Here is a 26904-nt window from a genome sequence, read left to right as displayed (position 1 = left end):
TTTTTTTTGAGACAGAGTCTTACTCTGTCACCCACCCACCCAGGCTGGAGTGCAGTGGTGCCATCTTGGCTCATTGCAATCTCTGCCTCAGGGGCTCAAGCGATTCTCGAGCCTCAGCCTCCCGAGTAGCTGGGACTACAGGGATGCGTCACCACGCCTGGCTACCTTTTTTTGTATTTTAGTAGAGACGGGGTTTCACCATGTTGCCCAGGGTGGTCTTGAACTCCTAAGCTCAGGTAATCTGCCTGCTTCGGCCTCCCAAAGTGCTGGGATTACAGGCGTGAGCCATCACGATTGGCCCAATTTCTCTGAATCTTAGATTCAGTTTGCTAGCCTTTTCTTACCAGGTAATATGTAGTTAACAAACCTCAGTTTAATGTTATATATACTTCTTAATAAGCTAAATTATGATATTTATTAATTCATTTCATTTTTAAGTCTCAATAAGTTTGTTTAAACTATAAAAAAGTATTTAAACTTAACCGCTATTGAGTGCTGGTTTTAGAATACATGGAACAAAGATTGTGATTAAGAATGTCCGGGGAACATATTTCTATACAGAAGTCAAAGTATCTGAGCAAAATTTTGTTAGAACAAATATGCAAAAATAACCACTCGACTAATTAAAACATCTGAAAATTATTAATCTTAAGTAAACAACAAAATCTGGAAATACCTCATTTAGGCACAAAATATCAGAAAAGTACAAATTATTAAAGAAAACAACAACTTTAAAATAGACGTTGCAGTGACCCAGCTGAAGAATCTGGCAAGCTTAGGGACTCGAGAGAAATTCACAGTGAGCCAGGAGAGTATGACCTGATAGCAGGGTCTTACAGTTAAGTTTTACTTCTTAGCTCGAAGCTTTTCTTTTGCCTCCCAACTTTTCCAACTTTTAAAAGAATTTTTAAAATAAGAATGATAAAATTAAATTATTTCAAGTACTTCCGGAAGAGAGGGTATGTGCGCTTATTTACATTAAATCCTCTGGATACTTGAATTATCCATATCCCACTGAGCTCCTGATTAACAATTGTTCCATGAATCTTTTCCTATAGAGAAGTGAATGTGACCATAATTCCCTATTTTGTTCAACTTTTCTTCCATCCCACCTTGACATTCTATGTAATCTTTTTAGTCCATTGACAAAAACAGGTTAATATTTTTTATGCTTTATTGTCCAGCAGGGGATCTCTCAAAACAAAGAAAGTGTTTTATACATTGACAGTTTTAGCTGGCATATTTAGAAAAGAAAGAAATAGCATTTATTTGTGCCTGGTAGGCAGGATGGAAACAAAGAGGCCCAAGCTGGGGTAAAGTTAGACACATTTGGTATAAACATGCTAGAATGATGAAACTGAAGTTTAACCAAACATCTGTAGGTAGAACACAAGCGTGAAGCAAGGGAGGATTTACTGTTGTGATGGGCTACTAGATTTAGCAGGCTAAAATTTCAATGACAAATGCTTTCTTAAAGCCTGGAGAACATAGTTTATCTGCTCCTTTGCTTGTGAATGTGGGAGACTGTTTCAGATTCTGTCCACCCAATTTCCATTGTCCTTTTTCTCTACAGAGTGAAATTATCTCTTACTGGGGATTCCCTAGTGAGGAATACCTAGTTGAGACAGAAGATGGATATATTCTGTGCCTTAACCGAATTCCTCATGGGAGGAAGAACCATTCTGACAAAGGTATGGGAACGCTCTTAAAAGTAAAAACCAGAATTTGGCTGGGTTTTGTGTTAGTAACCAAGTTCAGATTTAACTTAAAAACATTGAAATGGGACTATTTTTAGACCAAAGCACTAGCTGTGTTGCAGTTTTGCAAGGCATAGACAAATAATTTTCTTTTAAAGAAGTAAGGACAAGAGTCATCCAATTTTTTGTTCAAAGGTCAGAATCATTTGAAGATAATGCTGAAATCTCTGTGGCTTTGTTTTTTTAAGGAAGTATCCCGTTTAATGAAATGTTTTGAGCATTAAGTAGATGACTTTTGCTATCTAAAATTTATTTAATTTTTTAAAATTCATATAATCTAAAAATCAGAGAATTAGAGGACATACAGTAAAATGCCTCCATTCTCGCTCACTCCCTACTTGCTGCTTTTTTGTATATCTTTCTAAAATAACTTCATTTTAAAATCTTTTTATTTCCAAAAATCTCCTTAGAAAGAAGTACAAACACAGATTCTTATTTTTCCCTTGCCTCCATTTTAATGCAAAAGATGGCACTATTTTCTTCTTTGAATTTTTTACTTAGCACTTGGAGATCTTTCCATACAGTACATAAAGCACATCTTCCAGAGGTGCATGGTATTTCATTATATGGCTGTATCATGATTTATTTACCAAGTGTCCTATTAATGAGTATTTGTGCTATTTTCAGTCTTCTGTTAATAAATATTGCTGCTCTAAATAAGCCTTTGTGTATGCAAGTTTATGTATATGAGACATGTCCAGAAATAGAATTTTTGGATCACAGGATATATGCATTTGTGATTTTGATATATATTGCCATGCTGATTTTCATGTGCACGTGTCCTGATAATAACTATCACTATGAATATATGAAAGTTCTTGTAGCTTTGGCTTAAAAAGTATATATGTACATGTATATGTATATCTTTTGTCTCTCATTTTATAACTCAAGCAAAACTGCAGTTTGCAGTATGGATAAAGGAATTTCTAGACAGACTGATTGAAATTATTAAGCAGGTATCAGAAGAAGGATCTAATCTTTATTCAATTAACTCTCCAAATGTAGCTTATTTATTTATTTATTTTTTTGAGACGGATTTTCGCTCTTTTTGCCCAGGCTGGAATGCAGTGGTGCAATCTTGGCTCACTGCAACCTCCGCCTCCCGGGTTTAAGTAAGATGTAGCTTATTCTATAACATTTTTTTGTTTCTGGAGACTTTTCTTGGGGAAAGTAAGGTTTAGATTAAGGTAGTTGGATAACTATTCTTCAACTTAAATGTTATACGGGCAGCAGAGCCATCTTTGCCTCAATTCCTGCCCAAATTGTTATTCAAAGCAAACTTAAAAACCCTCTGTGTTAATGTGAGCATTGTATTATTATTTGCTTTGTTTTTTCTTAATTTATCCTAATTTAGCTTTTTTCTTCCATGTGTTCTAGCTATAATAAGATTTTAATAATGTTTAGGTGGCTATGACAGCTATTATTTTTGAAATTTGATTTCTAACTCTTGAGATTTTTATGGTTTACAGATATATACCATTAAGCTTCCTTTTTATAAATATGTTATAAAATGAGTGATAATTTATAGTGAGAGCTTTTAGTTTTTCCTGTGCTCAAAACACTCAAAACATATATTTTATGCTAGAGCAAGCGTATAATCTTGGTTTCCTTCCTTTTTTCCCCCAAAGAATAACCTCTGTATACTGATTTCAGACACTGTATAAAGAAAAATGTTTTGTATTATCTTTCTTAAAATTATAGTTGATTAATTAGTAATGTGAATCACTGTTAAATGATGGTAAGAATTTCAATAAAACATGCTGAGAGCTCTCCTCCTATATCCACCTTCAGACTTCTTTCTCCATACAGTGGTTAAAACACTCAGAGTCACATGCTCTACCTGTGTGTATCACACTGTTGCAGGGGAAGGTGCAGTGCCCTGGAATATGAAGAAAGTGAGCATGAGTCTTGATATGCTCCCAGGTAATAGAAAGGAGACTTACGGGACCTTGGTGCTAGACCTGGGTCTGCCCCTGACTTCTTGTATGCTTTTGTTTTTCATTTTTTTGAACCTCTGTGGGATATATTATATATACTTTATTTTATTTTTGGCAGGAGGGTTGGGGATTGGGAGAGTGGAGAGTCTAGGTCTTTAGAATGGGGAATATAGACCGAAAGTACTTACTCTAAGCGAAATCTGTTCATAGCATTTGATCCTCATGTTCTTTCTGTATTCTGAAGAGGCCCTCCCTGTAGGGGATCACTGATATGAATGTCATACCTGCCGTGAGCTAACCTCAATGGGGAGTTTTCAAAGAAGTCTATGGTGAACAACTCAGTTCTCTAAAGGAATTGTGATTTTCCTAAGAACTGCATGGGTACTTTTCTGATGGTTTGCATTTCCACAGTCTAAAACAGAGCATGGACAGAGGCTCTTTACTGTCCTCCACTCGTATTCAAGAGCGAGGTTGTTGCCACTGGTGTTCTTTCGGCTGTTTAAAGACAAATAGATAAAAAGAATGGAGAAGGCCTTTCACACCCAAAGTGAAACGCGTCCTCTTCTCATGCATCCCACTTCCCCTCCTGACTTCCTCCTCTATTATTAATAGCACCAGCATCCTCCTAATGACCTAGCCTGGAATCTGCAGAATCATTCTTGACCACGGGTCCTCTCTAGGCCACCCACATTAAATTGCTTCAGTTCATATTTTTCTTCTGTTTCCCTGACCACCATCCTACATTAGGCTCTTGTTACCACTTAACTGGGTGCCTGAAATAAGCGCAGCAGCTGAGAGAGTCTTGAGCCATTTCCCTTTTCAAGGCTCCTCGTATGTTAACAAAAAGAAAGAATTTCCAAACAGGATTATGAAAATTCAGTTTGCTTATATAGTTTAAGAGATTAATGCTTTTAATACACACAAAAATACTGCTACACATTCATACTATTTCCAAGTAATTACAAAATATATTAAAACCTTATTCATTTTTTGGTACCACATTCCTTGTGGAACCTGAGTCTACAGCTGAATGGTGAGCATCTTTCAGTCCTGTTGCCGTGGGCCTCTTTGACTTACTGTGTAGCCTCACTTGGAGATTGGGTTTTTTTTATGAACACAGGGCTTGGCCACATGGCTTCTCTGCCCATGTTTGCTTAAAAGCTTTACCTAACTGCTTTTTTCTCTGCCAGCCTTCCTGTTCTCATTCATCCTACATGGTTTTGCAGGATTAAGTTTCTTAAAACTCAGCTATAATTATGTGAAATTGCTATTCAGCAAGCTTCAGAAGTCTCAGAAATGAAGATATACACTGTTCCGTAAATATTCCGTCCTAGCTGGTATTTGTACTTTTCACCTCCATTCTGTATAGTAGTAGCCCTTGGCTACTTGTGCAGTATGTGCATGTTGTTTCCCATCGTTAAGCAACCTTCTTAGAAAGTGTTGAGTAACCCTTTGCTCCTGAAGGGAACTGAAATTCAGAAATTAATCCTTCACAGGGAAGTGGCTCTGTTTTCATCTGCTCAGCCTTATTTCAGAAAGTCATAGGGAGTTAGCACTAGAGGGATCTCAGATTCCTGCCTGGGCTAGGGATTTTTGGTTTTTTAACACACTTCACTGGTGGGTTCCTAGGTAGAATTCTTGGTTTTGGCAACCTGTGTTCTAGACTAACACCCTCATTTTGTTGGATAAGACAGCCAGGTTCAAATAGGGAAAGGAATTTGCCGCAGGTCGGAGGGTCATGGGCTGGCCTGTCTAACTACAGATTCAGTGATCTTTGAACTGGAGAATGTGGCCTTACATAATAAATATTAACCAATTGATCCCGTGATAGGCACAATATATATTTTATTAAGGAAATACATACTGGTCTTGCATTAAATACATACAACAACAAGGCAGATTTACTTCTTGCCTGACTAGGAAATTGGCCAATCATCAAAACACCAAGAGTGGCACATTTGTATCTGAAAGGTATGCATCAGATTGCCAAGTGGGTGAAGTGGTGCTGTAGACTGTGAAAGCCTGGAATGACTGCCTTCAGCGTCCAAAAACAGGCTTTTCAACTGTGGCCTCAGCAAAGATTCCCCAGGGGTTGCCCATTGAGCTATCAAGAGTCATACCTGAAAATTCACAGCATGGCTTGTGAGTTAAGTCTTTAGAAGGAGACTATCAGCTTGTATTTTGCTTTGATTGTTTATTTTAGAATTCTGGTTGATTTCTAGATTTTTCTTTCTTTATAGAAAAATCCTTCACTTCTAAAGAAACTATTTTTTGAATCACTGCAGTGCTCTAACAGGCTATACATAGGCCTTGGTGATCGGGGATGTAATTCCTCACCCCTGATGGTGCCAAACAGATGTGGGTTCATTAATCAATGCCTGAGCTTGGTGACTTGAGCTGAGCTCAGGTTCATGTAGCACTCTGATGGTGCGTTGGGTAGGGGATTGCATTCAGAACCTTTGCCTAATGGAGCAGCATAAGTGAGGTCAGCCGTACAGTTTGTCTCATAGGCCCAGGGTGGGATCAGAGCAGAGAGCCGAGTGGAAAGGAATACAGTGCTCTGCCCTGTCCCCTTCCCTCCTCTTCCTTCTGGTTACCGCTCTGACCTGTCCTCTGTCTTCAACCTAATTTTCACATCTTCAGGGAGGATTTCCTCAGCCTCTCACAACAGATCAGGCACCTGGCTACAGATTCTCATAGTTCTCTGTGTTTTTCTTCATTACAATTAAGACAATAAACAATATATTATTATGTAGATGATGATGTGTGTGACCTCTGTCATCCCCACCAGACTCTGTGGGGGTGAAGACTTTTCTGATTCTCTTTAAATGGTAAATTGCTTTAACTCCAGGCTGCAGTCTACCCAAGTATGCTCCTGCAACCCTCCTGTGACACTGCGATTTAATAGTGTCCCCTGCTCAAGGCCACATTGCATTAAGGATTTCCTACTCCTGGGCTCCTAGGAGTCCACGAACACAACTTGAAAGCTTCCTGTGGTGGGTAAAACTTGAAGCTGTATTGCCTCGTGATTAAGGTGAGCATATGAAGAGCCACCAGTCATGGGTGTAAGTTCTGGCTCTACTATTTAACTAGCTGTGTGACTTGGCAATTTTCTTTACCTCTCGAAGTTTTGACTTATTCAATTATTAAACAGGAAGAATAATACTGGCTACTTCGTAGACTGTTGTGAAGATTTGATAAGGCCTGTGAAATATATTATAATAAGTGCAGGTGATACAGTTTCTTTTAAGACATTTATTTATTTAAAATATTTAAATGAATAAATAAATATTTTTAAAGTCTCGTCCTGTCTCCCAGGCTAGAGTGCAGTGGTACGATCATAGCTTACCGCAGCCTCAAATGATCCTCCCTCAGTCTCCCAAAGGGCTGGGATAACAGACATGAACCATGGTGCCCAGCCTCTGTTTTTAATTTTGAAATATCAATGTGGATTTGATGGTGGTCTTTGATATTGACTTCTTCAGGATTAAGCCCTCCATGACAGGGATGTATTCTAAATTGTATGCAAAGGAGGAAGATGCCTTTGTTTACAATGGACAGAAGTAAGAAAAGTAAGAAATGTCATAGAACTATGTCTGGGGGTCAGGTGACACGCGCTGTGTTATCTCTAGCCCTGTGTCCCCTGAAAGTGCTTTCTTCTGTGGACCCTCTGCTTCTTCTGTTGAGGGAGCATTTTGGATGAGAGCTGGATAATTTCCCAAAATTCAGTCAACTGTGAAACTCTGGAACTCAAGTTGCTGTGCTGCAAAGCTGTCTGAGGACAGGCCATGGTGACAGAGAGGGGCAGGGAAGATAGAAAGGCAATTTGGCATGGAGATGATGGGCACATGACCTGGGTTTGTCACATGACCTGGGTTTGATTCCCAGCTCCATCATATACTAATTGTGTGTCCTGGGTCAAATGATTTATTCTCTCTAAGCCTCAGAGGCCCCAAAGGAGGAAGAATGATGTAAATGGCCCAGCACCATCCTGGGTGCATGGAAAACTCTAATTATGACAATGTCCTGGAAAGTTCTGCAGTGAACAAGACAGACCACATCACTGCTTTCATGTTGCCTGGTGATCAGAGTGACTATTGCTAGTGGTGGAGAAAACAGCATGGAATGGCATGGAACGGTTTTCTTCCCTGCTCTGTGATGCAGGGCGCTCCTGTTGTATTCACTCTTGCAGGCCACCTGCTCCCTAGCAGGGTGACAGTGAAGTGTGAGTGCAGTGGACTGCACAGTGGCAAAGGCCATGTGACTCTCTGAATGCGTCCTGTGGACTGGTCAAGCGCTGTGCTCTGTGTGAATCATCAGGTGAACTCTCATACAATTCTAGGGTGTAAGAACTCCTATTACCTCCTGTTTTACAGATGAGGAAACCAAGGTTTATCGGGGTTAATTAACTTGCCCAAGATAAAGCAGCTGATAGGTAGTGAAGGCGGGAGTCACACAGCCGGTGACTGTTCCTGCCCACTTGGTCCTCTTCTCAGGCCTGAGAACAGCTATGATGTCCTTGATAAAGTCACGCTATGGAAAGTATCTGACTTAGATGTCCTGTATCTGCTAGATGTCCTGCTTCTGCCTACTACACCAACTCAGAGAGCTGTTAGGTGACTTATTTGAGATAATACATGTAAAGCGCTTAAGTGCTTAGCATGGTGCCTGACACATTTTCAACATTTAGTACAGTCTTGCTGTTACTATGATTATATTACCTGGGCCAAAGAATACCACTTCACTTTATCCTTCTTCATAGTGGTTGTGTTCTAATAATATTTTATTACATTTACAGTTGACTCTTTAACAACATGGGGGTTAGGGGTGCTGGCCTCCAGAGCTATTGAAAACTGTATATAACTTTTACATTCCTCAAAATTTAACTAATAACCTACTGTTGACCGGAGGGCTTACCTATAATGTACCTAGCCGATTAACATATATTTTGTATGTTATATGTATTATATACTATATTCTGACAATAAGTAAACTAGAGAAAGAAAATGTTATAAGGAAATCATAAGGAAAATAAAATGTATTTACTATTCATTAAGTGGAAGTGGATCATCATAAATGTCTTCATTCTCATGTTGGAAGAGCCTAAGGAAGAGGAGGAAGAGGAGGAAGAGGAAGAGTTGGTCTTGGTGTCATATAGCAGAGGTGGAAGAAGGGGAGGAAGTGGAAGGGCAGACAGGAGAAGTAGGCACATTCAGGGTAACTTTATAAAAATACATTGTAATTTCTGACCTTTTTTCATTTCCCTAGAAATGTTTCTATAGAAGAGCAACTCTTCCATCATTCGCTTTAGTTTCAGTGCCTGTGTCGTGGAAGCGTCAATGTTGTAAAAGAAGTCTTGAATAATTGCAATTGCCACCCTTCTACTGAACTGTCTAATATCAGTTTGTTTTCTGGCACTGCATCTCCCATGTCTTCTTCCCCATAGTCTGGTGCTGTTTTAGAAGCACTCATCTCCATCAAGTTATCTTCTGTAAATTCCTCTGGTGTGTATATTAGCTCTTGACTTTATTTAAGATGCATATCTTGAAACTCTTTACCTGCTCCCACCCTCCACCTTTTTGCCATATCCACAATCTTTTTCTTGATTTCCTTGATTGGCTAAGTCATGGATATGGATTCTGTGAAGTCATGTACAACATCTGGACACAATTTTCTCCAGCAGGAATTTATTGTTTCAGGCTTGATAACTTTAACAGCTTTTTCTGTAACAGCAGTGGCATCTTCAGTGGTATAATTCTTCCAGACCTTCATGATGTTCTCTCTGTTGGGGTTCTCTTCCATAACATTGTCCATCCTTTCCATAGTGTATGTGTGTAATGAGCCTTAAAGGACCTTATGACCTCCTGATTTAGAGACTGAATTAAAGATGTGTTTAGGGGCAAGTTGACCACTTTGATGACTTTGGTATTGAATTCATGGGGTTCTGTGTGGCCAGAGGCATTGTCCAATATCAAAAGAACTTTGAAAGGCAGTCCCTTACTGGCAAGGTACTTCCTGACTTCAGGAAAAAAGCATCAATGGAACCAATCTGGAAAAATAGTTCTCATTGTGCAGCCCTTCTTATTGTACAGCCAAAAGACTGACAGCTGATGTCTATATTTTCCCTTCAAGGCTCAGGGATTAGCAGATTTATAGATAATGGCAGACCTGACCATCAACCCTACTGCATTTGCACAGAACAGTAGAGTTAGCCTATCCCTTCCTGCCTTAAATCCTGGTGCTTGCTTCTCTTCCTTACTAATAAATGTCTTTTGTGGGATTTGTTTTTTCCCCAGAATGGAACACTTTCATCTGCATTAAAAACCTGTTCAGGCAGATACATTTTCCTCCAGGAACTTATATGTGGCCTCTTGGCTGGCAGAAGCTGCTGCTTCTGTTATCTTGGCATATTTTTAAAGTTTTTAAAATTTTTAATTCTTAAAATTAATTAATTTTTGGCTTTTTAGAGATGACATCTTGCTCTGTCACCCAGCTGGAGTGCAGTGGCACCATTATAGCTCACTGAACCTCAAACTCCTAGGCTCAAGCAGTCTTCTTACTTCAGCCTTCTGAGTAACTAGGACTACAAACACGTGCCAAACATACTCGGGTAATTTTTAAAACAATTTTTGATAGAGATGGGATCTCATTGTGTTTTTCAGGCTGGTTTCGAACTCCTGGCCTCAAGAGATCCTCCCACTTTGGCCTTCCAAAGTGCTGGGATTACAAACATAAGCCACCGTGCCTGGTCTGTCTTGGCATTTTAAAAGCCAAACAAACCTCTTTGTAAAAGTATCAAAGCATCTTTTATTGGCATTAAATTCTCCAACTTTAGATTCTTCGCCTTCTTTTTTCTTTAAGTTGTCATACAATGACTTTGCTTTTTCTGAATCTTAGAGTCTAGAATCTATTCTTGCTTTATCTTGAATATAAGAGTCTAGAATCATATTAGGGCAATTCTGCACCCACATGAAAGCTGCATTTTCAATATGAGATCAAAGGTATTTCAGAAAAAGTGCAAGGTTTTGGCACTTGCTGTCATAGCTACAATGACAAATGGCTTCACAAATTTTCTTTCCCTTTTTTTAACAGTTGTCTTTATGTGTCATTTATCTTGAAATGAAGATAATTGAAGCTGCAGACCTTAATCTATGACACATATCAAGCAATCCAACTTTTTCTTGTCTGGACTTTTCTCTGCTTTTTGGGGGCACTCCCAGACCACTATTAGTTCTTCATATGGGTCCCATGGTGTTACTCAAGTTTTGTGATATTGCACTAAACATGATGGAAAACATATGAGAACTGCAAGAGATCACTGTTTACTGCAATATACATTTATTGGAGAGACGAACTGCTCACGTGGAGATGATTAGTGTCACGGGAAATTTAAGCAGATATTTACGACAGGAGCTCACCACAAGAGCAACAGGAGGCGGCTACAAAATTATTATAGTAGTACACAATATACTGTAGTTAATTTTATGCAGTTATGATTTAATACCACATCTTTACATTTATTTACATTTCTCTTAACTGTCAATGGCACCGTGTGTGGTCTGTAAGTGAGTGTCTAAGTTTCGAAAATGTTAACTTTTTATACTTTGTGTATATTTATGGTAATAAATAAAAAATAGGCCAATATCTAAATATATTTTATATATTCATGACATACCTAACTTTTTAGTAACTTTTTATTATTTCTAGACTAGAGTTGGTCTGTTTTTCTCAAATTGTTGCAAATCTCCAACAAATCTTTCAATGTTTATTGAAAAAAAATTCATGTATGAGTGGACCTGTGCAGTTCAAACCTGTATTGTTTAAGGACCAACTGTATAGATTTATTATTGTTACTATCAGGGGCCATTATTTATTCAGCTTTACTATGTATTAACTACTTCATCATTCTCACTTTAGAAAAGAACACCTATACTTCAGAGAGTCGAGCAAATCCTACGAAGTTTTGTAGCCAGTAAGAACTGAGGTCTGCTTCATGCTAATGCCCTGGTGTCTGACCTCCTCCTTGTTCTCTGTTTTGGTTCTGCCCTGGACCTCAGCTGGTTTCTCACATGTGTTTTGGAGTGTGACAGAGTCCTGTTCGGACTCAGCATCCTGGCAGAGAAGGCCAGTGCCTTGGGAGGCAGGAGGAACTTCCCCACCCACCCGGTCATCTTCCTCCTGTGGAACTGTGGACTTAGCACATTCAGTTTCGGAGCCTGAGTAATCCCCTCCTGGCTTCCACCCACACTGGGAAGGCAGCGTCATGGTGGACTGGCACTGGGCTGCTTCTTTGTCAGTTTTGTCCTATAGGGCCATGATGAAATCACTTGCCATCTTCAGGCTGAGAAATGGTCCTTTAGTCTTTTCCCTTAATCCCCAGCCCTCCTAGAGCCACCCGTAGGGCACGGCTGGGGAAGGGAGTCCTTGATCTGTCATGCTGGTTTGTCACTCAGACAAACAGGGCTTCAGGGTACCTGAGTGCATTGAGCAGGTTGGGCCTTGGAGGAGCTGCCTGAGCAGGCGAGGCTGAGTGGGTGCCTCTCCTTTCATTCCCTATCCCCTCCATCTACTAGAGATTACTTTCTTCAAGCACTTTGTCCATATCCTCTCAAAAATAGCTTCCTGCCTTCAGCCAGAAGCCCTCAGTGTGTTCTAGAGACTTCTGTCTTGTTAACCTTCTATCCCTAGCAAAGCAGTGAAAAGCATGGCCTGTGGTGTCAGACACACCTTGTTAGACTGCAACTCCCCCGCTTCCTAGCTCTTGTTCAGCCTTGGGCAAGTTACTTGACTTTTCTGCCACAATTCCCTGTTCTGTTAAATAGCAGTAGTGCCAACTTCAAAAGATTTTCAGTACAGTACCTACAGCATATAAGCGTGCAGTCGGCGCTAGCTATCATTTCAATCAGCTATTCTCAGCAAGGTGAAGTGAAATCTGAAATAGTTCACTGGAAGATGTGAGCGGCAATCGGTTTTACCTTCCCAGAGAGAAATATCCTTTGCCAGTAAATCCTTAAATCCTTGTTTGGTGGTGGGATGGGAAAGAACCACGTTGTACCTTCCTTTCTTCTCCCTGCTGGGAGCAGGTGAGAGAAGTTGGCAGACAGTTGGCTGGGCCTGCTTCCAGCGTCCAGTCAATTCCATTCCCTTTTGTATTCACCCAGTGCCAGAGGGAAGGGGCAAGCAGTTTAGCAGACATTTTTAAAGGTTTCCCACGCTAAGATTTGATACTATTTTCTTTGTTGAGGATGCCTACTGGAACCGCCGTCTCTGGAAACTCAGTAAGTTATGTCCTCAGTATCTCCCTCCTCAGAAGAGACTTTTTTGTTCTCGGATGAAAGGAAACTGGCCCAGCCTGGAAAGATGTGCATCCCATGAAGTCCTTCCTATTCCGTGTGTTCCCAGGTCAGACAAGGCACTGGACTTTTCCTAGTTGTTCCCCAGACTGGCCGCGCATCAGAATCAGGCAGGGAGGCTTTCATGTGCACACTGGTCCCACCTGGCCAAGGCCTGGGTGCAGTGTCAGCTCTCTATTCATCTGGCTCCTATGTTTTCTCCAGAACCCTTTGTGGAAACATCTGTCTCTTACTTAGAATCCAGGTCAAATGTTTGTCCCTCTGGCCAAGTAACTTTCTCCTCCTTCTGGGCCTTCCTGAGTGGTGTTCTAGCCTTCTTCTTCCTGGGCTAGACAGTCATTGTGTGTCTGTCTCCCTAGAGGATGCAGCTCCCTGTGGGAGGGAGCAGGGTTACCCATCTTTGCATTCCTAGCATCTATTAGGTTGGGGCAAAAGTAATTTTGGTTTTTGCCCTCCTTTTTTATGTCATGGGGGTGGGGGCTAATGGAATCCCTCTCTGTCACCTAGGCTAAAGTCCAGTGGTGCGATCTTGGCTGACCACAACCTCCACCTCTTGGGTTCCAACAATTCTCCTGCCTTAGCCTCCTGAGTAGCTGGGATTACAGGCACCCACCACTGAGGTTTTGCCATGTTGGCTAGGCAGGCCTCAAATTCTTGACCTCAGGTGATCCGCTCGCCTTGGCCTCCCAAAGTGCTGGGATTACAGGCGAGCCACCGCGCCCGGGACTGCCATTGCTTTTTAGGGGCAAAAACCGCAATGACTTTTGCAACAACCTAATAGCAGTGGCTGCTACTCAGTAGGCACCACTAAAGGTTTGCACAAAACGTAATGTGTGTTTTCAAGTCATCTCTTGATATTTTACCTTCTAGTGCACTGCTTAAGATATAGCAGATTTCCATTAAAAACTTTTCACCTGAATGTGGAGGACACAGCTGAGTGGCCTCCATTGCTCTAAAGCCATGCCATTTGTCAGACATTTACCTTTCTTCATCAGTCCCTTTCCTCATCTGCCAGCATTTCCCATGAGAAAACAGTGTGGTCTGCAGTACCCTTTGCAGTGCTTGGCCCGGATTCTCCAGATTTGAAAACATTTAGCTTGTAAAGAATAGATTCACTGTTTCCTTCCCATCTGGTACATCTTTTGTGTCTGTTGTTAATTGAGCTTTTGTATTCAGCTCGAAGTAGGGGATGGAAGAACCCAAACAAACAAAAAAGGACAATTAGAAAAATAGTGGCTTTCACTTGTTCTTTAGAAGGCTCCTTCAAAGGATAAAGTAATTCCCTGAGAAAAGTGTTGTGCAGGTGTGAATTAGGTCTGGTGGAACAAGGGTATATACAGATGTTCTTAGAAGCTGCTCAGCTGCCCTAGGCATGGTCTCCTGGGTAGCACATGCTCCAGCTGTCCACATGCCATTGCTTCACACTCACCTCCCAGGAAAACTGCAGTAGCTCCTCATTGCCCTTGGGTATCCAGGAGTTATTTATTGGGGATGTTTAAAGACTTTCCTGATATGTCTTCAACTTGTCAACTTCCACATTTCCCCATTCAAAGCTCCTGGAGGTTAGAGAGGGAAGTACAGGGACTTCATGGAAATTTTGAACATTCCCCATTGAGAGAAGGTGGGGAGCTGAGTCCTGGTCCCGTGCACTGGCCAACATCTCCCCTCCCAGCCTCTGTCCTGTCCTGGCCTGGCTGCCACACATCACCCTCCTCCTCCTCTCGCAATTATCCTTGCCCCAGGGCCCTCTCTGGTTTCAAACCATTCCTGCCTTTCTCTGGACACTCTCCCCTGAGGAGTGGACTAGGCAGCCCCGGGTTTTCCGTGTTAACTGCAGAGGCACAGATTGGAACAAGTGCCAAGGAATTAGTGCCGAGCCTTCCTCTTGCCTCACTCTGACTCTCCATCCTGAGAGAAGACGATTGCAGTTGTTTTTGTTGGAAATGACCTGACCTGTGGGAGCATCCCGTTCCTGGCCTTTGAAAGTCAAGTCGCCTTCCTCATGGCCTAGCCCCTGATCACTCTTGGTGGGTGAAAAGTGTCTCAACATACCTAAGGAGCTGTGGCGTGAGCAGGAAAGCCCCTCTTTCTAGAAAGTATTAGGTGCCATCAGTAGGGCAGAGCCACTGCATCATACAACTCCCAGTCACCATTCTCACTGCATTGTACAGTTACCATGAGATGATGCTGCTGCCTGCAGTTACACATTTTTCAACTATAATTTAGTAATGAATTAATTTTGGTAATTATTATCGTCACACTGACGTTTATAATTTTGAATTTTTAATGATCATTTTACATATTTTCCCAGCTGGGTTATCATCTTCTTCATTGAAGCCAAGAAGCCTGTGCATAAGATGCTGTATCTACCACAGTGCCTTCCACATACACTTTCATAGTAAATTTAGTCTTGTTACTATCACATTAAAATGAACCTTTGAAGGCAAAGATGAGCACATAAAGCAGCCCTAATATTGTCCTATTTGCTTTCTATTTTCTCCCCATGGGTAGAAGTTCATCTACATGGCCCTGGCATTTCTATATTGTCATTAGAAAATCACAGCAGCCAGACATGATGGCTTACTTCTGTAATCCCCACACTTTGAGATGCCAAGGCAAGAGAATCACTTGAGGCCAGGAGTTTGAGACCAGCCCGGGCAACATAGTAAGACGTCACCTCTATGAAAATTTTTTTAAAAAATTGGCTGGATGTTGTGGTACACGCCTGTAATCCCAGTTCTTCAGGGACCTGAGGTGGGAGGATCGCTTGAGTCCAGGAGTTTGAGGCTGCAGTGAGCAGTCATGCCACTGCACTAGCGTCTAGGTGATAAGACGAGACCTTGTCTCTCTTAAAAAAAAAAAAAAAGTTGTAGGAATCATTTTATACTCTTGGCCTGGGGTCCTGCTATTTTAACAACATGAGGGTACAGCACCCCTAGGTTGTACAACTCCAGAGAGTACCATGTATATTTTCATGTATGTGAGCAGTGCCTTCCGGAATGGTCTACAGAAGCTACCTTGCAGCAGAACTGTCATTTAAAAACAATTTGCTAGTTACCAAATCTATATTAGGACATTAGCAGAAATGAACGTTTGTCAATTCGCTTATAGTCTTATCATCCTGACAAATCATTCTTCTCATTTTTCCTTGGTATTTTACACTCCTCTTTGGTGTACATTATTTTTGCATAGCTGTAATTCAGAGTAGTCTACAATTTTGGATTTTGCTTTTTCTTTTACCTTTTGCAAGGTATGTTATAAGCTTTTCTATGCTGTCACTGTCCTTGTCATGGTTGATGGACAATTATTGTACCAAGTGGATTTCAATGAATTATTTGACCACTTGACAATTAGCTTATTTCCAGTTTTTCACTATTGTAAAGAATGAGCAGGGGACAAAGAAGCTCTCATTTGTTCACTGTGACCTGTGTGTCAGTCACTATGCTGGATACTTACTCACCTCACTTATTCCTCTTAATAATTATTTTTGGAACTGAGACGCAGACTGGTTGAGCATCTTAATTATATGAGTTGATGTATAGTCAACTCTTACTGTGTGTCAGACACTTTGCTACCTACTTTTCATATAATATCTCATATCTCACTATGTCCTATAAAATGTGTGTTGTCATTTCTACTCTTCAGGGAGTGATATTAATTTTAGGAGAAGTTTCCCCAAGGTGTCACGTCAGAACTTCGAGAGGACAGAGTTGAGCCTAGGTTTGTCTGAGCTGTCTAAAACTCATGGTCAGGCTGGGCGTGGTGGCTCACACCTGGGTGTAATCCCAGCATTTTGGGAAGCTGAGGTGGGCAGATCGCTTGAGTCAGGAGTTTGAGAACAGCCTGGGAACATGGTGAAACACTGTCTCTACAAAAAACACAAAAATTAGCTGGGTGTGGTGGTGCATGCCCAAAATCCCCGCTACTCAGGAGGTTGAGATGGAGGGATCACTTGAGCCCAGGAGGTGGAGGTTGCTGTGAGGGGAGATCATGCCACTGCACTCCATCCTGGGCCACAGAGCAAGACCCTATCTCAATCAATCAATCAATCAATCAATCAATCAATCAAATAAGTGAATAAAACTCATGGTCAATATAATGTCAGCTCCATAGGGATATTTTTTTTCCCTCTGTTTTTGTTCTCTGCTGTGTTCTCAGTGCTGAGAAGAATGCCTGGCACATAGTTGGTACTCAGTAAAGGCTTGTTTTGAATAACTGAATGGTCTCAGCATTAGGTAAGCAGCTTGAGGTCAGGTTTCTTTGGCTCCCACATCTTTGTTTTTTCTGCTGTATCACTGTCTCAGGTATAGGTGAGTAGAAAATAAATCCTCACAGGCAGACACAGACACATATATTTATGAATTTGTGTGTGTGAGCCTTTTTATCTATTTAACTTTTATTCAGCTTTAAAAATTTTTATTAAATTTTATTTTTTAAAGCAGTTTTAAGTTCACAGCAAAATTGAGTGGAAGGTACAGAGATTTCCCATATACCTGCTGGTCCCCACACTCCCGTTATGAACATCTCCCACAGAGTGGAATTGTAATTGTTACAGCTGATGAACCTACATTCACACAAAGTCCATAGTTTATATTAGGGTTCACTTTTTTTTTTTTTTTTTTTTTTGAGACTGAGTCTCACTCTGTCCCCTAGGCTGGAGTGCAGCGGTGCAATCTTGGCTCACTGCAACCTCTGCCTCCTGGGTTCAAGCAATTCTCCTGCCTCAGCTTCCTGAATAGCTGGGATTACAGGCGTGCACCACCACACCCAGCTATTTTTTTGTATTTTTAGTTGAGACAGGATTTTGCCATGTTGGCCAGGCTAATCTCAAACTACTGACCTCAAGTGATCCACCCGCCTCAGCCTCCCAAAGTGCTGGGATTACAGATGTGAGCCACCACACCCGGCCATTACAGTTCACTCTTGATGCTATATGTTCTATAGTTTTGGACAAATGTATGATGGCATGTATCTACCACTATAGTATCATACAGAGTAGTCTCACTGACCTAAAAAATCCTCTTTGCTCTGTCTATGAATGCCTTCCTCCCTCCTAACCCCTGGCAACCAGGATCTTTTTTACTGTCTCTATAGTTTTGTCTTTTCCAGCATGTCATGTAGAACGCAGCCTTTATAGATCTTAGTAATATGTATTTAAGGTGCCTCTATGTCTTTTGGTGACTTGATAGCTCAATTCCTTTTAGGGCTGAGTAACACTCCATTGTCTGGATGTAGCACAGTTTAGTTACCCATTCATTTACTGGAGCACATCTTGGTTGCTTCTAAATTTTGGCAATTATAAGTAAAGCTACTATAGACATCCTTATGCAGGTTTTTGTGTAGATGTAAGTTTTCAACTCCTTTGGGTAAAATACCAAGGAACGTGATTGCTGGATTATGTGGTAAGAGTATGTTTAGTTTTGTAAGAAACTGCCAAACTTTTCCAATGTGATGCTACCAGTTTGCATTTCCACCAACAATGAATGAGACTTCCTATTCCTTCCCATCTTGTTCAGCAGTTGGTGTTTTCAGTGTTTTTAGATGTTGCTCATTCTGATACATGTATAGTGGTGTCTCATTATGTGTGATCTTTTTCTTTACTTTGGTTTAATTTGTTAGGAATTATTGTGAGAAATGCAATTATGAAAGCAAATTGTAAAAACATTTTACAAGTTCTTAAAAATATATTATATTGATTTTTGTTTTTGCTGCTTACATAAGTGTGTCTTATTAGTGGATATGCAAAAAATGGTCCAGTTTCACTGCTACCTTGCCAGTGCTGTTTTAAAAAAATTCTTTGCTAATGTTATATGGGAATACATCAACACCTCAATCTTTCAATTTATTTCTAGTTCATTATTTGCTTATGGATCTTTTACGAATGTTCTATTTAGCAAGACATCATATTTGTTTTGAAGCTTGGTGCCACTGCCTCCTAAATGATGAATGTTTTTCAGGTCCCAAACCAGTTGTCTTCCTGCAACATGGCTTGCTGGCAGATTCTAGTAACTGGGTCACAAACCTTGCCAACAGCAGCCTGGGCTTCATTCTTGCTGATGCTGGTTTTGACGTGTGGATGGGCAACAGCCGAGGAAATACCTGGTCTCGGAAACATAAGACACTCTCAGTTACTCAGGATGAATTCTGGGCTTTCAGGTATATTTGAATTGATAATGGCATGGATGTATGTCCTTAGTACTCTTAAAGCAGGCAACAGGATTCCAGCAGAAGAGGCAGATAGGTGGGTAACTCTGAAGTTGTAGGAGAGGGGAAGTTGGTGTCTTTTGAAAAGTTTTAAACGTTGCTAGGAATGTAATGACTAGCAGTAAGGTAAATTTTAAGCAAATGATTACATTAAGATTTACATTTAGTTAGGAATTCTTAAGTTATTTTGGCATTTCTGGTAGTGTGGATGCTGCTGGGTAAATGTTGCTCCATAACTTTCCTCTTTTCTCCATAAATATATAATCCAGATGTTCACGTTTCTTCTTTCCAGAAATTATCCTCTCCTCCCTCTTACTTCTGCCTCTGCCAATTAATTGCTGTATGACATTGGACATCTTACATAAGTCTCCTGTGTCTCGGTTTCCTCATTTGTAAAATGGAGCATAAGAAACACCTACCTCGTAAGGTCACTGGGGGCTAAAGGAGAGGATGCAGAGAAGGAGCCTCCACAGAACCTGGCACATTGTATGAACTTGCTAGGGGTTGGCTCTTCTCCTGCCACGGCAACATGAGCACGCCCATACCCATATACACACTTGGGTTTTGGTCTATGTTTTGGTACCAGGTATCAGAGAAAGTCTGCAGCCCTATAGCAGCCTTCAGGCTGGCTTCCCATTTTTAAAACCAGAGGCACCCCTAAGGACATGAAATACAAGAATGAGAGCTTTTACCAAAAGGCATATACAAGAATAGGTTTATGGTCACGCTATTTATAACAGTGGAAAACAGGAAACTACCCAAATGCATGTCAGCAGTGAATGGATAAAGTGTTGTATATTTTTATAGTAGAATAAGGATGAACCACTTACAATTATATGCAGCAAAAAATGGATGAAGCCAGATACAGAAGAATACACGCTGTATAATTCTACTTACAGAAATATTTAAAACCAGGTGAAACTAATTTCTGGTGTGAAAAATGAGGACAATCGTCACCTTTGGTAGACACAACTGGAAGAGAGCCCGGGGGGCTTCTGCGGTCCTCCTGGTGGTGTTTCCTGGACTCACTGCTGGTTTTCCCAGCTGTGTTTAGTTTGTGATAACTCATCAAACTGCATACTCAGTATGGGTGTGCTATTCTATTTTATGTACTATTTCAATGAAAGAGTTCCTTCCTTGGATTACAGTTACGATGAGATGGCAAAATATGACCTACCAGCTTCCATTAACTTCATTCTGAATAAAACTGGCCAAGAACAAGTGTATTATGTGGGTCATTCTCAAGGCACCACAATAGGTATGTATGTAAATAAAACTGGAAGTTGATATAAATTCTTCATTACAGAGTTTATACTTTTCTTAAAAGTGACATATAAAAGATGTTAGTTCAAATTCCATTTGTTTTTAAATGCCAAGCAGAAATAATGAATAAGATACGGAATTTTGGTAACATTTAGTCTTCTGTGAAAATTCATGGTATATGGTTCTCTTGAAATTGAAGAAATTAATGTAAGCCACAATACATTATATGTTTTCCTAGATAAAGCAAGATAGGGATGTGAGAGGGTAGAAAACAAATAGTTTCTAAATTCAGAGGCTTATATAAAGAAAACAAGAAAATATACTGCCTTCTGAAGTTAAGTGGAATATAACTACAGTTACATTTGGTTTACAAAAAATTTTGAAAAGTTATATGATTTTAATTTATGCTGATTATATAAGTAATGCATATTCACTGTAGAAAAGCAGAAGAACAGAAGATTTAGCAAAATTAAAGAAAATAAAAATTGCCCATAATTCTAGCAAGCAAGAGTTTTTGTAATTAGGGGCTAGGAACCTGTCCTATAATTTATTTAATTTCCCTTTTAATGTTTACTATGACTAACACCTTAGTGTTCCCGTCACATGCTTTCCTCAGAACATTCCTAGAAGGAGCCTTACTATATGAAAGATACGAATGTTTTTAAGGGTCTCAAAACATGTGGTTATATTGCCAGAAAAAGATGGAGTTAGGTATTTTTCTTTATTTATATTTCTTCTTTCACGACTTGCCTGCTTGAGCCCTTTGCCCCACTGCTTCCTAAAGTGACATTCTGGGACCAGGTGGCAAGACGTCAGAGAGGGTTGTATTAATTCGTTCTCATGCTGCTAATAAAGACATACCCGAGACTGCGTAATATATAAAGAAAAAGAGGTTTAATGGACTCACAGTTTAATGGATTGTGAGCTAGGGAGGTCTTACAATCATGGCAGAAGAGCAAGGGCAGACAAGAGAGTGAGAGCCAAGCGAAAAGGGGTTTCCCCTTATAAAACCATCAACCCTCGGCTGGGCGCGGTGGCTCAAGCCTGTAATCCCAGCACTTTGGGAGGCCGAGGCGGGCGGATCATGAGGTCTGGAGATCGAGACCATCCTGGCTAACACAGTGAAACCCCGTCTCTACTAAAAATATAAAAAATTAGCCGGGCGCAGTGGCGGGCGCCTGTAGTCCCAGCTACTCGGGAGGCTGAGGCAGGAGAATGGCATAAACCCGGGAGGCGGAGTTTGCAGTGAGCCGAGATCGCGCCACTGCACTCCAGCCTGGGCGACAGAGCCAGACTCCGTCTGAAAATAAAAAACCCAAAAAACAAAAAACAACAAAAAATCACAATCAAATCTCTTGAGACTTATTCACTACCACAAGAACAGTACTGGGGAAACCGCCTCCATGGTTCAATTATCTCCCACCAGGTCCCTCCCACAACACATGGGAATTATGGGAACTACAATTAGAGATGAGATTTGGTTGGGGACACAGTCAAACCACAGCAAGGGTTAAAATATATTTTAAAGCTAGGGGATTCTAAATGTGTGAGTTCCTTTGAAATCATTGGTGGTTTATTTGAAAGTGGTGTCTGTAAATTGTTCTTTGGAGGAGGGGCATGGGGGGATAAAGGTGATGGGGTGAGGCACTTGGAAATACAGTCTGTTATTTACATTGTAAAAGGAACTGGGAAGATTTTCTGGTTCCCCCAGCCTGGATTTCTTACAGTGCTTATCTAGGTTGAGATTTGGAACAAGCATTAACAAATGCTTGATTTACTAGTATAACCAAATTCAGTGTTAGGGCGTACGGAAGTTCAGAGGGCCCCATGTCAAGTGTTTTGCCTCCTGCCGGTGGTGGTGCTTGCGTGGGTCTCAGGCTGCCACCAGAGGGCGGGCCTTTGTGTTTTCTGAGAAGGAAATCCCAGAAGATGGAATTCCTGTTTTCTTCCCTTTGTTCTCACAGGTTTTATAGCATTTTCACAGATCCCTGAGCTGGCCAAAAGGATTAAAATATTTTTTGCCCTGGCTCCTGTGGTTTCAGTCGACTTCTGTACTAGCCCTATGGCCAAATTAGGGCGATTTCCAGATCTTCTCTTTAAGGTACTTGGACCCCTCCCATCCCTCTCCTCTCCCCACAGATTTCCTCCTAGATCTGAAGAACTGGCAAGTGGAGGGAGAATCTCTGCCTTCTTCTCCTGCATTTTGATATCAGTGGAGCAGTGGGCTTTTCTTCTTCCGTTTACCCCTCCTTCCAGACCCGAGGAGGCCGGGGATGCCTGTCGTTCCCTGCACACTGGTGCCACGTGTACTCATGGTTAGCATGTGTCAGTACAGCTCTGCCCACCTCACAGGGAGAGCAAGGAGAGTCTGGGAGAAAATAATTTAAGCATTGGTGGAGTTGCCCTTTATCCCATGAGGGGAGCCTGTGCACAGAGGATGTAGGAGGTGGCAGGTAGGAAATGTTCCCAAAAGCCCATCCCTAGCTACACTGAGGGTGACCTAACAACACTATCATTATTGTATTTTATAATACAGCTCCTAAACACAGCCAGTAACTTTGTCAGGGCTCTGCCCTAAAGCTGAGGCACCCGAACCTCTGTTCAAGGAGGAAATAGATTTCATGAAAAAGAGTTTTAAGCCAGGTAAGAGCAGATGGTCTATTATGCATGCATTATATGTCTTTTATGAAATATATGTTTACACACACACATATGAAATCCTGTATAGAAATATATATATGAAATCAGTATAACGTCTCTCATGGGCCATTTAGAAGACTTTGATAGGAAAGATGGAAACTCAAGGCAGTCCTCCTGCCTTGGCCTCCCAAAGTGCTGGGATTACAGGCGTGAGCCACCATGCCTGGCCAATAAAAAAAATTTTAAAAACAAAATGAAACAAAAAACAAGTGATGGGCTGGATTTGGCCTGCTGGCCAATAGCATTGAATTAGATGGACACACCTCCAGCAGACATTACTGATCAATCATAGTCTTGACTGTTTCTTAGAAGTAACCACCGATCCATCAGTCACATGAAAACTACTTGGGATGGCCCTGGGAAGGGTCATCATTAAGGCTCTTTCCCATTGTAGAAGTCTGCTGTAAACTTATTTTTCTCCCTCCATCTCTTCATTTGGAGAATTTAAATACAGCTCTGTAGTGTGTGAATTTTGCTTTGGTAAACTTCTGCAAAAGCATCCTGGTTTGATGTCCACTGGCTGCCATTCTCTCCTGAGACCATTTGTGGAGACATTGGGTACTTGTCTCTGCTTCTGAGGTGAGTCATGGAGACGTATGCACCAGCATGAAATGCTGAAATGTTCTTGGGTTTCTTTTTATTTTGTAGGACTTATTTGGAGACAAAGAATTTCTTCCCCAGAGTGCGTTTTTGAAGTGGCTGGGTACCCACGTTTGCACTCATGTCATACTGAAGGAGCTCTGTGGAAATCTCTGTTTTCTTCTGTGTGGATTTAATGAGAGAAATTTAAATATGGTATGCATGTTTATAGTAAGACTTGATTTTCTTTTATCTGTGAATGTGCTTATTTGTGTTGAATGATGTGGGAGAGGCAGGAATGACCTCATCAGAACTCTGACGGGTCTTTCATTTGAGAGGCACAAGCATGAACTTCGGCCAATGCCTAGAATATGGTACCACCTGCTGCTATCCTCAGGCTGGCTGTGGTCACCTTCTTATGTTGTACCTAGATGGAGTCTATTGAATGAGGAGATCTGTCACAAATTAAGTTGTAATATTTGTATTTACTCTAGTGATTTGTTTCTTTTAGAAATTATTATAAGTGGTAGACTTAAAGATGGGAACAGTAGACACCGGGGACTCCAAAAGGAAGGAGGGAGAGGGACAAGGGCTGAAGAACTTCCAGTTGAGTACTATAGCCAATATTGAGTACTGTGGTTATGGGATCAATAGAAGCCTGCATCTCAACATCATGCAAGCTATACTTGTAACAAACCTGCACATGTACCCCCCGAAAAAAAATTACTCTAAGTATTTAAATTTCGAATGGCCATTTACATACACATATGTGTATGCTTGCAGTGTGTGTGTATTTATAAAAATACATTTTATAAAATGTAAATCCATTTTATTTTATAAAATGTAAACCCTTGGCCAATACTATGCTCATGTTTCTAAATGTATTTGTTAGTTTGTCATGTGGCATTTTGAAAAAAAAAGGGTTACAATCCTGGAATAAAGGCCCTAAGGAATTTAAGTGCCATTTTTCTTTTGTCTGATAATTAAAGCAAGATGTGATTGTTATATGAAATTTGGGAAATTCAGGAAAGCATGAAGAAGAAAATGAAAATGCTCTGTAAACGCAACCCACACAGTCCCGTGCTTACCATACTGTTGCACCTCCTTCTTATGGACTCTGTGTGTGGTTGTATGTATTTTTATAGGACAGATTTTTAGTCAAATCATTTTTTTCTACCTCTGATCTCATATACTTGAGATTATGGCTCTAGTTTTTAGTGCTTTGAAGGGCAAAATACAATGTTTATTATCAATGTCACCTTAATGCTGTTTTCATTCTTCATTTCAATGTATTTATTTTGCAGTCTAGAGTGGATGTATATACAACACATTCTCCCGCTGGAACTTCTGTGCAAAACATGTTACACTGGAGCCAGGTAGGCATTCCGGGAGTGCGTTTGGGGCTCATGTAAAATCACCATCAGAAAGGTCTGGGCATGAAAACCCTTCCCAAATAGAAAGACAACCTGCTTACAAATCTGATCCGGTTTTCTTCCGCAGAGTCCTGGGTTTTTGTCATCGTACTTGTGTTGCTTTTGATACCTGTAGTGGGGCCCACTGTGTTATATGTGGGTTCACAAACAGCTACTGGGGTTGACATTTTTCTTTTCCCTCCTCTCCCTTCCTTAAATCTCAGGTTAATATATTCTCTCCCTTTCCTTCTCCTCCCCTCCATCTTTTTCTCATTGAGTCCTAGATTTGTTTTATTTCTGTGTTGCTTCATAAAGAGTGATTTTAAAGCCGTTTCGAAGATAGAAACCACTGTTTCAACATTAACCCCTGATCACAATATGCTTGGAACAGCAGTGAATAAACTGGAGCTAAACCAATGATAGATGTGAATGGGGGCCCCTGACTTTTGAAATACAGTTTTGATTATTTTATCACTTAAATAAGTCATGTTCATTCTAGAAAATTTAGAAACTACATGTAGAAAAAAATTATCTTAAAATAAAAATAGAATCATTCTATAACCCTAGACAGAGAGGAAATGCATATCCATAGATATTGAATGTCTCTGCATTCTATTCTGTATCTCTTTTCAAAAGGATGCTGTTAAAGACGTGGATAGAAATAGATGTGGAAATAGATTGATTTTTCTTCTGCTTACTGTTTTATAGCTTGCTTTTGTTTTTTCACCAGACAGTATGTCAGGGACTTCTTTCTACTTCAGGACATAATTTTGTGCCATTTATTTTTCAGCTAACTTCATTTTGAATAGGAAACAACTCACCATTTAAGCCCTAAACCAAGATACTGTAGGTGTCTTGAATAGTAATTTCAAAAAACACCTGGCAGTCACTGCTTGCATCAGAATCACCAAATTGCTTTAGAAAGTACACCCTTTAATAAATCATTGCTTTAAAAAAGTAATGGGAGTTGGGATTATAGTGGAACTCTTGGATTGGCTACCCTCCAGGCTTATAAAACAAAGACTTCTGTGTCCCAATCATTTGGACTAGAGAATCTGTACTTTTTTTTGTTGTTTTATTTTAATTTTTTGAGATGGAGTCTCGCTCTGTCGCTAGGCTGGAGTGTAGTGGTGCGATCTCGGCTCACTGCAACCTCCGCCTCCTAGGTTCATGTAATTCTCCTGCCTCAGCCTCCCAAGTAGTTTTATTATTTAAAAAAAAAAATTTTATTGAGGTGTAAGTGACACACAGTATTTAAAGTGTACAATTTGATATATTTCAGTGTTTATACACACCTGTGAAACCATCACCATAATCGACACAGCAAATATATCATCATCCTAAAAGGTCCCTGCTGCCCCTTTGTGACACCTCCCCCATCCCTCCCCTCCATCCCACTGATCTGCTTCCTGTCGCTGTAGCTTAGTTTGCATTTCCTAGAGCTTGTAGGAGAACAGTCATGCAGTTTATACTTGTTTTTGTCCAGCTTCTTCCACTCAGAATACTTGTTTTGAAATTTACCTGTGTTGTGTATGTCAGTATTCATTCCTTTTTATTTCTGAGGATCTGTAATTTTAAAAAATCTGCCTGGTAGATTCTTTTGCTCAACCAGGTTTGGGAGCAAACCTGGTCGGCACATCCTGATACTTCCATCTCCTTCTTCAGTTGCCCCAGGAACTCTGATGGTGCTATAGTTCTC

The 26904-nt window shown here is 40.6% G+C and overlaps 1 protein-coding gene across 2 annotated transcripts in view; it reads left to right on the top strand.

Moving 5' to 3' along the window:
• The window catches only part of LIPA (lipase A, lysosomal acid type), a 38195-nt gene that overhangs the window by 4298 nt on the left and 6993 nt on the right, over nt 1-26904 (top strand). For both annotated transcript variants that reach the window (XM_033215941.1, XM_033215945.1), the window contains exons 3-8: nt 1574-1691; nt 19005-19203; nt 20400-20509; nt 22479-22615; nt 23863-24009; nt 25098-25169. In XM_033215941.1, the coding sequence (XP_033071832.1) occupies nt 1574-1691; nt 19005-19203; nt 20400-20509; nt 22479-22615; nt 23863-24009; nt 25098-25169 (783 nt within the window). The remainder of the gene's footprint in view (nt 1-1573; nt 1692-19004; nt 19204-20399; nt 20510-22478; nt 22616-23862; nt 24010-25097; nt 25170-26904) is intronic.

Source organism: Trachypithecus francoisi, unplaced genomic scaffold, assembly GCF_009764315.1.
Source record: "Trachypithecus francoisi isolate TF-2019V2 unplaced genomic scaffold, Tfra_2.0 Contig00586, whole genome shotgun sequence".
In the NCBI taxonomy this organism is placed as follows: Eukaryota; Metazoa; Chordata; class Mammalia; order Primates; family Cercopithecidae; genus Trachypithecus; species Trachypithecus francoisi.
Note: the sequence above shows the minus strand (reverse complement) of the source record. Positions and strands in the feature narration are given on the sequence as shown.